Here is an 18,173-nt window from a genome sequence, read left to right on the forward strand (position 1 = left end):
TGTCAGACGGCAGTGTCTTGGGAGATATGCAACCCACAGGAGCTCATCCCCTCTGTCTTCATGTCAATCAGATCCAGAGCCATGTGACACCGCACGCCATTGTGTTCCTGCCCAGCTCAGACGGCATGGAGATGCTGCTGTGCTACGAGGACGAGGGCGTCTATGTCAACACCTATGGACGCATCATTAAGGATGTGGTCCTGCAGTGGGGCGAGATGCCCACATCTGTTGGTGCGGGTCAAATCTAAAAAAACAAACTTGCACGGACACATATGAGAAAAATGACTGTAGAAACTGCAGTCAGCCTCAAGTACTGATATTACATTTTGCTTTGCAGCTCATATCTGCTCAAATCAGATCATGGGATGGGGAGAAAAGGCCATTGAGATCCGTTCTGTGGAGACTGGCCACCTGGATGGTGTCTTCATGCACAAGAGAGCTCAGAGGCTGAAGTTCCTCTGTGAGAGAAATGACAAGGTAAGAGATGCAGACGCTTAAAGCGCAGGAGAGTAAGGTCACTAACAGCAGCTGAATTCATACATGTCCGTTGTATTTGTGCTGTTCCCCAGGTGTTCTTTGCATCAGTGCGCTCTGGAGGCAGCAGCCAGGTGTACTTCATGACCTTGAACAGAAACTGCATCATGAACTGGTGAAGGAGCAGCTGCTCTGGTCAGTGTGCGGAACCCGGCAGGGTTTGGAGAAGAGAGTGCACCCGAAATCGCTTACAACGCATGCGCACAAATGCGAACACCTCTCTATCTTTCTCTCCAGCTCGCTCTCACTCATGCACTCATACTCCAAAGACACACATGCAAACTCTCATAGGAAAAAAAACACACATACACAAACACAAACAATCTCTAAATCCATTCCAGCCTACACTCCTTAACAAAGAGTTTCTACCGAGGCCCCCTGAAAACATTCTCCCGGGAATCATCAAGAAAAATCACTGATGCGCTTCAAATGTTAATACCATCTATTAATTTGTACTGTAAATATTCTTGTCTTGATTTACTTTACTTGGTGGACCTGTGTTCAGTCGTGACTATTGAGTTCCTAATTGTGAAGTATGTTAAAAACATTCCTTGATGGTTCTACAGTACATTTTTAGGAAGGCATTATTTACCAATACTGTACGTCAAAATGAAGCTGTAAATAGGTAGCACCTTCCACTTAGATCTGAATCATTCGCAGGCCTCTTATATAAGCTCCATTCAGTGTGTTGCCACCGGACACATGCACGTCAAATAATAAAATGCTGGAACCCCCCCGCATCTGCAGTGGCTTGGGGCTCCCACCGCTTCATGGAGGCCTAAAGGAAGGATTTAGTATAAAATACTACAAAGGGACATTGAAGTCAGGACAAAGTAGCTTGTTTAAATATTTTTAGTTATCTACAGTAGACAGTAATCTGAAGTCCTGCTTCCACTAACTTTTCCTGGCCTGAATGGGGAAAATCAAGTTGCATCTCTTAATCTCAGCAAGAAAGCCTTGAACGCTTCAAAAGCAAAAAATAGATTTCAGTTTAAAAACAAATCCACCAATCAGAAGCGTCATAAATGTGCAGTACTCAGAATCAGTACTGTGAAATCTCCTGCTTTGCCTTTTTTCTATGGTTTAAGTGAAACCATCAGGCTTGTATCTAAATCTTTTGTTTTCATAGATTTACAAAATACAAAAATTTGATATTTATATGTAGTGATTCTGTATTGGTATTAGCCTACTGGTATTCTTAATTTTACTGTAATTATATTGCCATTATATTGCAATATATGCTATTCTTGTGGAGTCTTTGTTTGAAGAGGGGAGTTCGTGTACATGGCTGGTAGTGTTCATGTACTTGGCTGGCAGAGAGTATGACGACAACTACGGAGGAGAGAGAGGGAATGGGACATTTGTCAGTAAACGAGGATGTCAGAAAAACATTGTACGGAGGATGTCAGTGAGGTTATGCTGATTAAGGGGGAATTATTGTTGGGGTCCTTTCACCCACCTACCACGGTGATCTACTCTGCTGTATTATATTTCATTTCTTAGACTATTCCGCTGTTTTCGTGAGAAGTGTTTGTTCAGGGGATTGCAGCTGAACAGCTCTTAGTGTGGTAAAGTTCATATTTGTCTTAGGTCAGCGGAACGATCCAGTGTACGGTTGTAACTGTGCAATACCACAGAGGACTCCATCTCATCAGGCACTTTGGAGAACATGGCTGGAACACACGAGACTTAATATATTTTATATCTATACATTCTGCCAAAGCTCAGAGCATATTCTTCAGCGGGGGTATGAGTAATCAAGGCCAAAGGGGAATGGAGCTCAAATGGCAACTTAAGAGATTTTAGAAGAAAGTCTTCCTATAGATCACTAACCAATGCTCCTTTGAGTGCATCCAAAAAGTTGGCGGACGTTCACACTAATATTATGGTGTCATGCTTCATTAGCTGCTTGGGAACTTCCTATAGATAATGCCTCTGTGTTTCGTTTAGTAGTACTTAATGAGGGGGGGAAGCCTTTTGTTTGGGCAGCTGCATAAAGGAGACACTGTGTGCTCTTGTACACCAGGCAGTACGGTAGAGGTACGAGGCGGTGTTATCAGGAAGTAGCTTGGTGATTTTCTGTCAGCGGTGAGTAGGTGAACACTTGAACCAAGCTTTTTGTTCAGTGATTTACTTGGTTACAAGAACACAACAAAGACACAGCACTTTGGTATTAACGGGTGGACACTTTAGAGTCGAGATGATTTTTTTTTTCTTTTTCACTCCTATCATGAATATTAATAAGCATGGAGCTGAAATATCAGCAAGTCAGTTCATCTGCTTATAAATAAAGGTTGCCATGTTAACGTTAAAGGAATGCAGCTGAAAATTTCAAGTGAAACTGCAAGTTTGAAAGGTTTTTGGATGTAATGAAAGGAATCTTGGCTTGTAATCAGTGGGATTGTCTGCTAAAAGTCCCACTTAAAGCTAAGGAGATATATTTTATATAGTCAAAAAGAGATAAATAGACAAATAGATAAATAGATAGATGGTAAACTTTATGGTGAGATTATAAAACAAACTATATGGGCATGGAAAGCACTTTCACTTCAGTAAACACACATTTACAAATATAACTCGAACAGATACTTTGGTGTGCATGTAAGCCATTGAAATAGAGTATGTAGTACTGTATCAAAGTTGTTTCCCCTTTAGCGAATGTGTTTTTATTCTTGGATATCTGTTATGTGCCATGACCTACATTTCAGACCGCACCAGGAGCTCTGGCACTCACGCTTTTTATGGTCAAATCATAATTTTTTATCAATCTGCCATGTTTACAGTTAAAGCAGTGCCTTGGAGTTGGGAAGGCAAAGGTTTAAGGATGGGTTGTGAGCCCCCCACCCCACCTACATATGTCTCTTACTTGAAATCTCATGAAGGAGAGGCACAACTATATTTGCTCCCCCGTTATGATTTATGTCCTGTGCCAGTTAAGTGCACTTAAGTCAAATCCAGAATATCCTGTTGATGGACTTGAAATGCTTTTTTGGCACCACATCCATAACCTAAAATAATCAACGGATGATAATCCATTCAGAAAGTTGCAATAACAAAGAAGTTAACACATGTCCTATTAATCCAGTGTAATGTGTAAAGGATCTACTCACAGTAGGGGCCTGCATAGAGAAAAGCCATACGTATGACATGTTTGTAGAGAAACTTAGTACTTGTGCACAGATCAAATTCAGCTCTGTGTGTGATGTCTGCTCAGAAAATGTAGGTTCTTGCAGCAAAGAGGACGTAAGCGCTTATTCTTTAATGATGTTGATTGTGTAATCTCGTAGTGGGGAAATTAGCTTGATATATTCTGAGAAGCCTATTTTATAAAATATGTAAATTAGTCTATATTGAGAAATAAAAGTGAATGTACATCTATAAGACAGATTTGTATTTATATAAAAATGTGTACCGCTCTATAAGTCAAAGCACAATGTATTTTAAGGCAGAGAGATCAAACTTAGAATTGAATCTAACAGAGAGATGGAGTTGTTTTTTTATTTTTTTTTCCTCGTTCACTCAGCAGTGGTCAAACTCGTCAATATGTAATCAGTGTGAGTAGTTGGTTCCAGTGAATCGAGTAGTCTGCTGAGACAGCTGTCTGCATGTGGACGGTTTCCATTACTGCAACCTTTCTGGTGAGTTCTCTGGACAGAATAATGGCTGTCTTTTTGTTACCGGAAGAGTCAGCTGTGGCTGTGATTCAGACCCTTGTGGTGACTCACAGATTGGTGTTTGATCTGGCCTCTGGTGTAAATTGCCTGTGTGGGGTTGACGGGCTGTTAATGTGCTCAGGTGGCGACAGGGATCATCACGCAGGTGCTGTAGCGGGGATGTGAAGGACGCACTGTCCCTTGTGAGGTTATTGGCTCTTGGCTCTGGGATTGTTTAAAAAAAAAAAAAAGCAACATTTAATGAGTGAAAAGTGAATCAATCAATTAGTGACAATTAAAGAATATAGACAATTATAATTATTTCTTGACAGCTTACGTGTCATTGCCATCAAAGTCCTTTAAAGGGGAACTCCACTGATTTAGCCGAAGACTTCCTTAACATGTTTGGACTTACGAAGGAAAGAAAAAAATCAAAACAGGTGCATATCATCTTTTTCATGCATTTTTATTTCTTGCAAAAAACCTGGTGCCTACATTACCCACAATGCATCTGGATCGCTAACAGTTCAGAGTTTTGGGTGTTATGTTAGCAGGTAATGCAGCCTTGAGCCAGGCAACGATGAGGAGCAGGCTGCAGAGGTCTGGTAAGCTCGCTTAACACCACACCTCCAGTTTCTTTTTCATTTTCAGGCTTGTCCATCACACTCGTAGTCATGGTGTTGTCCCAACTGATCCTGCCTCGAGTGACATCAAGATGTGATGCTGCTCTCTCAGAAGCCACAAAAGGCTCATGTATGAAATCGGTGGAGTTCTCCTTTAACTCACATACATTGCATAATGTTCAATTTACTTCACTGTATTTCTACCTCGGCTGTAGTGCACAAGCTTAGCGAGGCACGTCAACCTACTTCATTTACAGATAAATGAGATATAATGTCTAAAGTACACAGGAGATAACCATTCTTTAAAACAAAATACCAATGTGTCATATTTATGTAATCATCTTTATTGCCTAAGTTGTGTTTACAGTTGTTTTTCTGGATAGTATTGCAAGGGAATTATTTGATTTAGCAATTTAAAAAAGATCTGAAAACAAGCTCCAAACTCTTGCAGCATAACATCATGACTAATGCCTCGTGATAAATATCCGCTTGTAGTTTTTGGGTGAGGTAATACAGTATGTCATTAACTTGACTGACGAAGCCACTTTCACATATAAAGCTTGTTGTCTAACTTTCTGCAGGAGATATTCTTATAATGTATTGTAGCTCGTAACACAGAAGAGTAGCTCTGGTTGCTGATTGTCCTAAAAGCACCTTAAAGTGTAAAAGTGCTATTTCATTTTGTGCCGAGAGCCACAGAAAGACCTGAACCTCACAACTCAGTAGTTTTAGGTGAACCATTGTGTCAGTCTGACTAACGCGCCGCTGAACTCACATAACGTGACTCCGAACAGCCAAGTTTGTCATCAGAAAGAAAGGGGCACCGCTGAGCTGCAGGTGGAAACAGCATCCTGAGAGACGCAGCTGTCCTGTTGGGTGATGACGTTTCTTTTCTAATAAGCAATACAAGCATATGGACGAATCAAAACGGTGGCTGTCCATCTCAGCGCAGCGTGCAGGAAGTGATTCTTCAGTGGCCTTTGGCAGACTGAATGTAGGCTGGTTTGTGTGTCGCTTGTTTCAGAAATCGTTCTATACTTTTAATTTTGTTTTGTAATCACAATTAATAACTACTTCTCTCTGTCAGTTTAACACAATCACCAGGATGTTTGTTCTTGTTTTGCTGTAATGAAATCCCAGAAACTGCCTTTATCACCTGTAAGTATCGATAAACTGATGATAGATCACATTCTGACGAGGCACTCCCCTCTCATTTCTAATCAGCAGCGTATGAATGGATTAGCAGCTGTAGCTGGGAGTGAGGCAGATCAAACTTGGGGAGCTCTTAAACGGCGTGGATCTTCGGACAGAACTACAATATCTATTCTTTTTCAATAACTTCTTTTTTTTTTTTTTTTTAAGACGGTAAACACCTTTGCAATGTTTTAGTGTGTGTGCGCGCGTCTGTGTTCCTTGTGAGAGGTTAACTCCAGATTGTATTTCATAGAGTGATAAACTTAAAACTTTCAAAAGATTGTGTTGAATGAATTCATGTCTTAATACAGAATTGTTTGAAAAATAAAATACCTTGATCTCATATCAGTCTGCATTAGTCTTTCTTCTTTTCTTTTGTATTTTGAAATTGTCCATTGTTCAGCATATCTAAATGGACTACATGTCTTTGAAATATTTTACTTTGAAAAATTTTTTTGGGGTGGCTTATCTTTACTCTCTAAAATTCTGCATACACAGTCGGAGGTATTTACTGGTTCTCTGTCATAATGATAAAGTTTGTCCCATCTTAGCCACGTCCACCCAGTCCTGAGAGGAGGCCTGATGAGGCAGAATGGTGTGCAGAGCCTTACAACAGTAGGGTTTAACATGTGAACTGTGTGCTAGTGTTTTAACCACATGATGGTGCTAAAATCACTTGGACCTGTAGTCTCTGTCATCAGGCTTGTGTTTCATACATATATATATACATTGATATATTCAAGGGACTTCTTCACTGTGTTTCAAGCCAAGTCACAGTTTTCACTGCACATGGAACTGATAAAAGACTTGTCTCAAAGAGTATTTTCATCCTAATTTCGTGAACGTGAGATGCTGAATGAGCTGTAGCACCACCTGGTGGCTGAAGGCAAAAACACTCCTGCTAAATAACATCATCTTTTATCTTCCTGAAACACTTCAGTTTGAATTAAAATCAGCAGATATGGATAAAGTGAACTACTCTTACCTGAATTATTAACACGGAGTGATAAATAAGGGTATTAGAAACACTGCTGTGACCTAAACACAGATGAGAGAAATGCAGAAACTCTCTACTGCTGGTTCATAGATTCATTCCAGTTAATATTTCACAGGTTTCCAAACCCTTCTGATTGAAGAGGTTACTTTCTTTGTTGTGGAGAACTACAACTACTGTGCTCTGCTGGTATATTTCCAACTTTAAATGTGGCATTTTGTTGTGGTTATTATGCTGGTTTTAAAAGATATGATCTGATCACTAAATTAACTTTCTTCATACTCTTCCAAACTTCAGCTTTTTTTTCTAATGCTAAATTTCATGTTATGCTAATGGTAGGTCTAAATGGTAGGTAATGGTAATGGTAGGTCTTTTCAATGATATTGGATTGAAAAATCACAGACTAGAATTTATAGTAAAATGTACCCAGTCCCAGTCCCAATGTACCGTTGGTAATTTCACAGCATAGGTCAATGTATGTGTTGCCAGTCCGTACCAGGACAGGCATGTTATTAATTCAGGTTAAACAGCACCAATGCTTCATTAATCACTCTCCAAGTGTATTCATAAAATGTCCCGTTCTCTCTGAAACAGTGCTGCAAAAAAGAAACCACAATAACTGGCAGGAGAGGCTAGTATTTATTAATATTATGTACAATTATACCATCGTAAATTCCAGATAACACATTGACAAAGTCAAAGTATGAATACTGGCTCCTGCTTTATTAAGATGTGTCTTATAATGCTTTTATTTTTCACCCACCTTCAGAATCTCAGATCTGTTACGTTTTTGTTAATTTAACTTTATCAATATTCTCTATTAATAATGCTTAAAGTGTATCTGAGGCACACAGGGAGAACATGAATAAAATAAGTGTAAAAAAAATGAATAAAACATAAACTTAAGAGCAGATGTACTGTACTGTATGTGGGGGTACGTATCTATAAAAACAGTGACTACATGATGTTTTCAGCCAGATGAAAATAAGAGTTGACATGTTCCTTGGACTCTTTGTCGATCAGCGGCCCATCCCGTCTGTTATTTGTTTTTCAGCACTAATGGACTCACATGATTCTCTTCCACGACTGTTCTTCCTTCACATTAGCATCGCTGAGATACGTGTGGTACAGAGACAAAAATAGTACAGAAAAATTTGTCTGAAGTGCATTTGGGACTTCATTGTAAACAAAGACAGAATTGTCCAATAACATCTTCTCCCCTGTTTTACTCGAGGAGCAGTGTCTCTCAGGAAAAAGTGTGTGTGTGTGTGTGTGTGTGTGTGTGTGTGTGTGTGTGTGCGCGTGAGAAGTGTGTTAGACGTGTTAAAAGGCTTCAGGTAATAGTGGCGTTTGTGTTTTTATTTGAGCAGCTGAAGATCCAACTGTATTTGGTCACATTTTTACATTTTACAGATTATGTGTGTGTGTGTGTGTGTGTGTGTGTGTGTGTGTGTGTGTGTGTGTGTGTGTGTGTGTGTGTGTGTGTGTGTTTGTTGTGTGGGGATTTGGGGATGTGGGGGGGGTGGGGTGGGGGTACTGTTGCCTTGTTGCTGTGCACTTAAATCAGCTGTAGGTAGTGTGCGCAGTTGTTCAGGATTGGTGTCATCTTGTCCTGCATACTGTGTGTGTGTGTGTGTGTGTGTGTGTGTGTGTGTGTGTGCGTGTGTGTATGTGTAGGTGTAAACTCATACCTAAGTCATATATATTATGTACAGTACAATGTTGCAGTTTGTCTGTTGAATCTTACATACAGTGAATACAGGGTGCAAACCATGTCCAAGATGGGAGCAGTGTCTGTCTGTCTGTCTGTTGGATGTGTGTGTGTGTGTCTGTGTGTGTGTGTGTGTGTGTGTGTGTGTGTGTGTGTCTGTGTCTGTGTGTGTGTGTGTGTGTGTTTGCTGTTTATGTGCATGGCTCAGTTCCAGATCTTAAGGAAGCTGTCCCAGGACCCGGTGCTCACCGCCATGCCGTCATCCGTCACACCCAGACAGCTCACACGATTGTCATGGCCGGCCAGGACTCCTGCAGGAGGGACGGAGAGGAACAAAAGAGGACTTGTTACTGTAAAATGTTTTGCTCTTCAGGCTGCGCTGAAACTTTTTAAAAAACCACACAGAACACAGCGACCTACTGTTTAACTGCTTTAACTTGCAACACAGGGTGAGCTGTTTGACCAAAGACATTTTTTTAAACAAAATAAGGCTCGAAATGTGTGAATTCACTGGTAAGTCTGGCATGGGGCTCTATCCTCCCCCCAGATAAATCATGATGAAATAGTCATGATTTTATGTTGTATTTTGCTACAACTCTCAATTTCCAATTATAAATCACAATTTGAGTGCATTCCATGGGACAGATTTGGTCGTAAAACAGTGGAAACACACTCATGATTATTGTGAGTTTCAGTAAAAACAAAAACTTGAGGCACTCATTTTGTTCCAAATGCTCTTGGTTTTTCGAGTGAAATACTGGAGCTGAACGTCTACTCGACAAAGGACCTCTGTTGTGTTAAAAAAAGTAGCTCCATAATGAATATAATCCTCTTTGACATCACACCAGTACACAGCTGTTTCCCGTGGCACCCACCTGCTCTGTCTCCCTTCATGGCGTCCCAGATGTTGCAGTTAAAGTCATCGTAACCAGCCAGCAGCAAGCGGCCGGAGCGTGAGAAAGCCACCGAGGTGATGCCACAGATGATGTTGTCATGGCAGTAGAGGCTGAGCTCCTGGTCTGCACGCAGATCAAACAGCCTGCAGGTGGCGTCGTCAGAGCCTGTGGCGAAGGCGCTGCCGTTGGGAAAGAACTGTAGAGGAGCACAGGAAGAGGATGACTCTGAAAAATACAGCTATATCAAGATATCAGCACTTAATAAGAGGCTTTAAACGGATACAAAAACATACCAGGTAAGTGATTCTGAATAGGATACTAGTGTCTGAGAGATGATCCCCATGTTATAATACTGAATCTGTCCCACCAGATAACCTGTGTGGTGCATCAGTCCACGCTCCAAACGGAGATTTTGCCACAGTTGGAGTCTGGACTGATGCAGGATGTTCAGATATGGCGTTAATTGATAATCTTGTTAATCCTCCAGCGTGCTCGCAGTTTAAATCCCTCCCAAAGCTGGAGACAAGACAGCGTGTCGTCATCGAGACAAATCCTGGAGCTGCTCTGTTGAAAATGTATCAGACGGTACACACGGGGGGGTAGACTGCCACTTTAGCCCACTGTGGGGCTGATAACAATGCCAGTTATTTAGAGTTTTAATTTCTGATAGATATATCTGTTAATAGGCAGCTCATTACATTTTCTATTTGGAGTTTACATTCAGATTTATCTTTGAAAAAATCATTAATAAAATGCTTAGCTATGTTTAGCATTTCCATAAATGTATGTTGCATACTTTGATATTCGTGCAGATAGAAGCAAATGACCTTTTATTCATCTGTAGACTTAGTTTTGTAGTGAAAAGCTGTTGATTAAAGCAACAGTGCTTTTACTGTACATTCATTCAGAATTACTGATAAATACAGCAGTGTAGTACTTCCATAAGGTTTAGGGACTCATGAGCAACACATTGAATAAGGAATTGTTAAAAATCTTCATGTACCCTTTTAAACTGTCTGTGATCCCAGATACAAAAACTGCATAAATAAAGACACGGACATGACAACTTCTAGTTTGGTTACAAGGCCACTGGCGCCCCGAGCACACTCACACAGATGGCGTTGATGTCCGACTCGTGGCCTGTGAAGGTCTGCCGGCACATGCTGTCCCTGATGTCCCACAGTTTGACCGAGGCGTCGCAGGCTCCTGACACAAAGGTGCGGAGGTCGGGCGACAGGGACAGACTCATGACGTCGCCGCTGTGGCCCGAGAAAACTGTGGTCTGCTGACTCGTCTCAATGTCCCACAGTGCACTGGGGCAGAGGGCGCAGAGTTAGACACAGATCAGCTCAGGAAAACATGTTTGCACTTGCACGTGTGTGTTTTGGTCTCTGCGGCTCACCATGTGGTGTCTCCTGAACTTGTGATGATTTGATTGTCATCAATGAAACGGCAACATGACAGGTAACCTGAGAGAGCAGAAAGTACAGCCGTTTGTTGTGGCACCGAATGAAACCTGCCTATTAAATCTGATGTACAAACGCACATTTAGATGCCTTTGTAGAGTAGGTGATAGTGGAGTGGCATAATGAGTGTCTACTGTAATACAATAAGCATAAAATACGGATATCATTGTAACAGGATGCTAGATATACAAAACATCAGGGCAAGGATAGAACATGTGAATTCCCTGCATTATATAGTGTTATTGATTAAATGATTGATTAAATGACTTTTATGACCCAGATAGAGAATATAGTATAATAGAAATAGAGACAAGCACCAATACAGGCAGGCAAAAAAAAAAAGCTCTTGCAGCTCATAAAGCTTATTGTGGTGCACTAATGATAATAATTGAAAGTGAATTTATCAACTCAGAACTTCTTTTATCTGGACTTTACCAGCTGAGAGGATGCTGTTTTAGGGGGATTTTATAAAGAAAATCAAACTGATACTGTTAAAGTGAGCATGTCTGCCTCTATCCACTGAAAATGATCCTGTTGCATCAGAGACATCCTGATATTAAGTTGTAGTAGCCTACTTTATTATTTAGCATCATCAGTGTCTGTAGTAGACTGTAAATGTGGTGTATTTGACATATATGAAAATGTATGAGGAAAAACGTCAGGTTTGTGCAATTTCATGGATTTCAAATGAAATTTGAAAGGACTGTTGGACAGAAATCTGTAGAATCAAACATATGATCTGCTAATTCATGTCAAGGTACCGCCAAAATAAAAGCAAAAAGAAAGAAATGGTGTTACGTCTAACGCACACAGCAGCACAGCGTCCACCGTGTCTACAGTGTCTCACAGGCAGGAGTTGATGTCTCAGCTCATTAAGACTGTATTGCCCTGCGATTAATTAACCATGTCAATGAAATCTTCGTTGTTTAGGGCTTTGGGAGTGCAGCTTTCCCACCACGCTGTGTTCGCCTGAAACGTCTCGTCACAAGAAGAGCCACGCGCACACTGAAGCGGCGTGTTCTCTCACCTGTATGGCCAGGTAGCTCCCTGCTGACCCTGACGTTGCCCTCGCGAGTCTTCAAGCAGTAGATGGAGCAGATGTTGTCGAGGCCCCCGCAGGCCACGTAGTTCCCAGAGGGGGCGTACGCGCAGGTCATCACCCAGGAGGAGCGCAGGGGGATGGCATGTATCTACGAAGGGAAAGGTATTTGAAAGCAACAAATATTTAACTGTTGTAGTAGAAGGAAAACCAAATAGATAAAATTGATAAGAGCATAAAAGTGGGTTAGTCCTAACTGCTAATGCCTCTGGAAATGTTACAATAAATCACAGGAAGCTGTTGTGAGTCAACCGCACTCCTACAAGAGAAAGACTTTCCTCCACTTTCACTTCCAGTTCAGACTGAGGCCAAGTGTGACTATTTGTCCAGCTGATGACCTAATGAGAGGAATGATTTAGCTGACTTCACCTTGTTGGTGGTGTAGCTGTCCCACACGATCAGTTTTCCATCTTGAGAGGCACTAACCAGAAGCCTGTGGAGACAAACATTCAAACATTCTCTCGGTGGAAACTCCTCTGTTCAATTCAATTCAATTCAATTCAATTCAGTTTATTTTGTATAGCCCAATATCACAACAGAGTGTCTCATAGTGCTTTACAAAGTTCACTGAAATAAACAAGAAGTGTAAGCGCACAAACAATCTAATAAAGAGTCCAGCAGTCGATGAGGCCAATGGATCAGTCCGATGGATCAGTCCGATGGATCAGTCCGAGTTCTGTTCATTTTCTCTTTCATTTGTCTCAGACTTTCACAATGACTGGTCTAGCGTTGCCAGTAAAACAGGCAAAATCTTAAAAATGGAAGACTTTCATGCTATTTGAATTCAGAACCTAAAACTCCTGTCAGCATGGTGTGCCCCAAACTGATTTTAAAAGAGACACTTTTAGTGTGACATACGCAGAGACATTTGTGAGACTTAAACACAGCTGTGCTTTGAGTGAAATGCTAACATCAGCATCCCAACAGACATTGCATTGCTCTGATGCTGATGTGAAGCAGGTGTAATGTTTGCCATGTTCATCATCTTAGTTTAGCGTGTTAGCGTGCTAACATTTGCTAATTAGAACTATAGACATAGCTGAGGATGATGGGAATGTGATTAGTTTATTAAGTATCTGGAGATAAGGTAGTGGGCGAAGTTGACTTCTGACCTGCTGAGTGAAAAGTCAGGAAATCAGTAAAGTAATTAGGATCATCCTCTGGACGCCGTAAACATCTGAGGCTGACCAACAAACAACCAACAAAATGTTTGGATCATTCCATTTGATGTTGTTGGTTTGGAGGATGATCTATTTTCAGACCGTAAAAAGTTATATTAAGAATTGAAAACAGCTGCTGACTGCACTCTGTAAATAGACCCAGGCTAGTTTAGGCTAACACTTTTCAGGACGGTTCAGTAGCCTGCCCCAGTTTCATCAGATTTTTTCACAAATTCGTTATACGTTTGTTTATTTGGATCAGTGTGCGTAGATGTGTCAGTGTTCGTGTTCATTTGGGGGAGATGGGATCATCCACCAATGCGAAGATGAGCGGTTCGGCTCCTGTGGCCCACATGTTGAAGTGTCTGGACCCCAAACTTCTCCTAAAGCTGTGCTTTATTGTGTGTGTGTGTGTGTGTGTGTGTGTGTGTGTGTGAATGATTACTTTCCTGAGGGAATATTGGTGACCTGCCGTCAGTGTATGAATGGGTGAATGTGAATTGTAGTGCTAAAGTGTTTTGAGACTAGAAAGGAGCTGGTACGCTCCAGTTACTCTATGTGATACATTACCCATGTATGAAGCCAAATGATTTAGTTGACCAGTTAAAGATGTTCATTTCTACTGAGCCACTTCCTGGGAAATCACAATATTAGTGGTGCACTGATCCAGTACAGTGAAGTGCAGTGTAGACTCACCTTGAGTCTGAACCCCAGTGCATGGCGTAGATCTTAGCGAGGTGGCCCCTCAGGGTGCGTCTTGTCCGCATCTGAATCCTCCCCACAGGATCCAGACCGGCAGTTATCTAGGTTAGTGAGGAGAGGTTCATCAAAGAACTCGACCTAATGAAATTCACCCTTTGATTCATAAATGTGTGTGTGATGGAAACAGACTGCAGTTAAATTTCTTGAGATTGTAACAATATGGCAGCTGTCAGACACCGGAGGCAGATAAAACTTCACGTCAAATTTGATAGGAATTAATTTATGTGTAAACAATTATTTAGAAATGATTAGATCTAAGTCTATAAGATTTCAAGTTGCTGCTTTGTTTTTTCTGTGTAAACCAGAAATCATTTAGTGGCACTGACCTGTGTCAGGGTTGAATCTCCACATGCTTTCCTGGCATCCTGGTGGACAAAATAAAAGACATCACACAGCAGGTAAATATATCAGCATTATTACGCTACAGATGAAACTTGAACCACAAAAATATGTCACTTACTCTTATCTGGTTCCTAAGCTGCTCTGCCTCCTGACGAAGCTGCTCCAGCTCACTCATTTTGGATTTGTCCGAGCCGTCACCTGTTCAGACAGTAAAGTATAATCTCAAAATGAATAAAAATGACTTCCAATGTATATTAGTGAGGCCCACTGGGATTAGCGTACGTTCATGCTCTCATAATCCAGTAATCCAGAAACCCACTCATCAAAAATTAATCAATTAAGTAAAATAATTTGCTTAAAATACTGTTTGGACCCAGATTTGTGACATAAATAATAAAATAAAAACACACATTTTAATCTCTAAGGTTTACTGAACCCACACAGTGACAAAAAAACCTTGTAATCTGTTTATGGCTGTGCAACCATGCCTGGTTTAACTGAGGAGAATAATCTGTAATGACTAAGCTGCTATCGAGCAGCCCGCAACGCTACCAGGCAGCAGATACTGAGCGAACACTCCCTTTAAAGCCGAGGGAACTTGTTACACTTTGCACTTACAGGTTGTGCATCGAGTCTAAACTTGTGCTAATGCTAGGCAGCCGTCGTTCTGGCTCTCCTGTCATCTTAGGCGCTGCAGTTCCTAAAAATGAATCAGTAAACGTATCCAAGACTGATAGGAGGTGTATCCTTAAGCTATGGGCCAACTGGGGTCACACACACTGTACATCACATCGTGCTTTCAGTAGGAAGCAGCGTTTCCTGTTCTTGAGAGGAGCACAGTTGCACATTCAAACAGCTTCCCAAACAGGGAGCTGCTATTTGCATTTGTGAAGCAGTTCAAAACCGCGATAACACTCCACAGCAAACGTGCATGCAGAACACACTGCAAAGGAAGAGCAATTAGCTACAGTAGGTCACTGTTCCCTGGAGGGACCTGCGACCAGATGGATCACACGGCACTAATGGAAGCCAAAAGGGGTGCATCATGGGTCTCAGTCTCCTGGCACAGCTGCTCATTTAGCCAATGAGGAGGAGAAAAGCTGAGGGGGGGTGATGCATCAGAGATCAGGCCTGGATGGGTCCAGCCAGATGCTCGGATGTGTGTTTTCGTTGCCTGTGTTGCGCTGTGGAGTGGAGGGCGAGCAGATTTGTGCTGAAGTCACGCCAGTGGACGGGGAGGAGAAGACTGTGAGAAAGACACACATCCAGCAGACTCCACCTGCACACATGCACGGCCTGGTCGCAGGCAGGAGGCTGCCTCCTCCACCATGATGCTGATGAGGGAGGTTCAAGTTAAGCAGAATAAATCATGTTCTCACAAGGGACTTTGAGAGCATGTTTTATAACACAAGGAGGCAGAAATTCAAAGAACATGATGCAAAGTGTGAGTGGCCCCACCCCTCTGGATTGCACATCTGATGTGCAGCTCCACCAACATGGCACGGCTACATCTGCAGCTGGAGGAGAGAGTGCAGAGCCTCCAACCACTGCGTGTTTGACAGAGGAAATGTTAATGCCAGAGAAACTGTGGCTCTGCTCACTCCCAGGTTAACACACGCAGGCCTGGACTGAGAGCTCCGCACTCGCGTAAAAGCCGCAGTAAAGACAAAAAAAAAAAAAAAAAAAGAAAAAAGAAGCGAGCAACAAGCCGGATTCAATGTAATACATCCGGATTTTATTTCACTGGCTGCAGCGTTTAGAGCTTCCTAGTGTGTTCGAATAGGAAGACAGCCCCGTGAATGCAGCCTACATCATGTATTGATCCGCTCACAGTGGCTGATGAAGGCCTTGACCACATCTTGTTTCAGATGCCGAGCTCCCAGAATGCGGATGTAGCTAAATTAATTTAGTCGAAATGATGCCATGAATAGGCCCCCCATCACCCAGCCATCTTACACTCAATAGGCTGGCCTCTCAGCGGCTGTCACTGCGTTTGATAATGGGCGGCTACCTGTTAATTCTCCCGATGATTTTGCTGCTTTTTTTTCCCCCCCTGCCGTACAAAAAAATAAAAGCCAAACAGAAAGCAACGTCCCCCCCCCCGTGTTAAAAAGAAGAAGAAGAAGAAGAAGAAAAAAAAAATCCGGCGGAGGATTGAGCTATATGTCTTTTCCACTCATGCAGAGAGGAGATCCACTCAAAGCTCCGTGTGTCACGATTAGGCTCTTTCCAAATCCTTCAGCAAACAGGCACACGGAGGAGGGCTCCACACATTTCCATTTCTCTGCTTTAGTGGAGCTCCTGAAAAAAGATCAAATCTGCTGCTGCTGCTGCTGCAAGGTTTCCTCTCCGAAACGCTTTCACGCCCAAGCAAGTTCACAAAAACATCTTTTGTCCAGCACGACGTAAACAAACACAACTGGCCGCAGATCGGTCCCCCGGCCCGCATCAAGGACTGTCCATTAGACACTATTCAGTCCGTTTTACTCCGGCTCTGCTTCTCGTGACGTTATCCTCGTTTCCTTCCTCTGTCTCTCTCTCTCTCTCTCTCTCTCTCTGGTTTCCTCCTCCCTCTGCCGACACTTCATCAGGACAGCAGCCCCCGAGCCTCCGCTGATTTACTGAGGGAGATCTGCAAAGTGCCTCATTCTGAAAATAATGAGATTTTAAGAAAATCAAGCGTCTGGCTGCAAGAAATCAAGCCAGCAGTAGATCCGCTGTGTGGATTCTTCCTGTGTGACTAGAGGCGGCCCTCTCGGTCACTCATCCACACGGTTCCTCTTTTTTTTTTTTTTCCTCTCTCCTGAATATCATCATTATTTAGAAACAGGCCGCCTGATCACGCGGTGGGCGCTTGCAGAAGGATCCTCAAATCCGGGCGTGAAGCATGTTTCAACCACACCCATCTCTCAAATACTAGTTAATCCCATGACCCCCCCTCTGGTCAGACCACTCTGCAGGTCTGAGATCTCACACCGAACGTGCTGCATCAGTCTGATCTGGGTTTCGATCCTTTAGGTCGCTCTTTGCACATTAAATGTTCCTGATCGTTTTATGATCTCCTCACTTTGGATGGAGGGGGGGGGGGTGCTGCAGGTCAAATGCAAACACAGACATAAGAAATAAGAGCATGTGGAGTTGAACTGATGGCTGGATCGCTTGACGTTTAGAGACTGGTTTGATTTAGTGGGTCTGGGGGCTCATGAGATGATGTTTGGTATGTTTAAAGTAACCTGGATTTGGATGTGATTTCATATTTCAAAATGGTTCATACTATTAATCCAGTGGAGTGTGTTGTGTGTTATATTTAACCCTCCTGTTGTATTGGTTTCATGTTAGTGAGTCCAGGCTGGCCGCCCCATTACAGCTGATTAGAAATCCATAATAATACACATATTATCACTTAGTGTTGTGTTAGATCGGTTATTGTTAACATTACAAGTTTAGCCTATGTGTGGCCTGTAGGCCTCAGTCACCTGAGCTCATACAACTGGTTTTTGAGATAAAAAAAAAAAAGCATATACTAGCAATACTAGGATGAAACATATCGTGCTATTCATCACAGATTACTTTGTGTCAAAGTCTAACAAGAACCTTTGCCATGAAACCATTTCAGTTTTTTAAGTAGTGGCACAAAATAGCAATTGTTGTGTTCCTGGTTAAAAGTGAGTGGTATGATTTTATTAATAAAGACAGGACATAGGCCCCAAACTACACATGAACACATTAGACAGCAAAG

At 42.1% G+C, this 18,173-nt stretch overlaps 3 protein-coding genes across 3 annotated transcripts in view; 1 reads left to right on the forward strand and 2 right to left on the reverse strand.

Annotated features, from left to right (window-relative positions):
- The window catches only part of mink1 (misshapen-like kinase 1), a 29,522-nt gene extending 26,838 nt beyond the window's left edge, over nucleotides 1-2,684 (forward strand). The window contains exons 29-31 of the mRNA XM_070843823.1: nucleotides 72-231; nucleotides 338-477; nucleotides 570-2,684. Of these exons, the coding sequence (XP_070699924.1) occupies nucleotides 72-231; nucleotides 338-477; nucleotides 570-653 (384 nt within the window). The 3' untranslated portion in view covers nucleotides 654-2,684. The remainder of the gene's footprint in view (nucleotides 1-71; nucleotides 232-337; nucleotides 478-569) is intronic.
- Nucleotides 1-18,173, reverse strand: part of gltpd2b (glycolipid transfer protein domain containing 2b) — a 139,068-nt gene that overhangs the window by 65,137 nt on the left and 55,758 nt on the right. The window lies entirely within an intron of this gene.
- gnb2 (guanine nucleotide binding protein (G protein), beta polypeptide 2) lies at nucleotides 7,627-16,482 on the reverse strand. The gene is made up of 10 exons (XM_070843088.1): nucleotides 16,446-16,482; nucleotides 14,553-14,632; nucleotides 14,419-14,457; nucleotides 14,027-14,133; nucleotides 12,540-12,603; nucleotides 12,099-12,261; nucleotides 11,008-11,074; nucleotides 10,717-10,918; nucleotides 9,585-9,801; nucleotides 7,627-9,020 (listed from the first exon to the last, which is right to left on the reverse strand). Exons 2-10 carry the CDS (start codon nucleotides 14,607-14,609, stop codon nucleotides 8,914-8,916), a joined length of 1,023 nt encoding a protein of 340 aa, XP_070699189.1. The 5' UTR covers nucleotides 14,610-14,632; nucleotides 16,446-16,482; the 3' UTR covers nucleotides 7,627-8,913.

Source organism: Pempheris klunzingeri, chromosome 14 (assembly GCF_042242105.1).
Source record: "Pempheris klunzingeri isolate RE-2024b chromosome 14, fPemKlu1.hap1, whole genome shotgun sequence".
NCBI lineage: Eukaryota > Metazoa > Chordata > Actinopteri > Acropomatiformes > Pempheridae > Pempheris > Pempheris klunzingeri.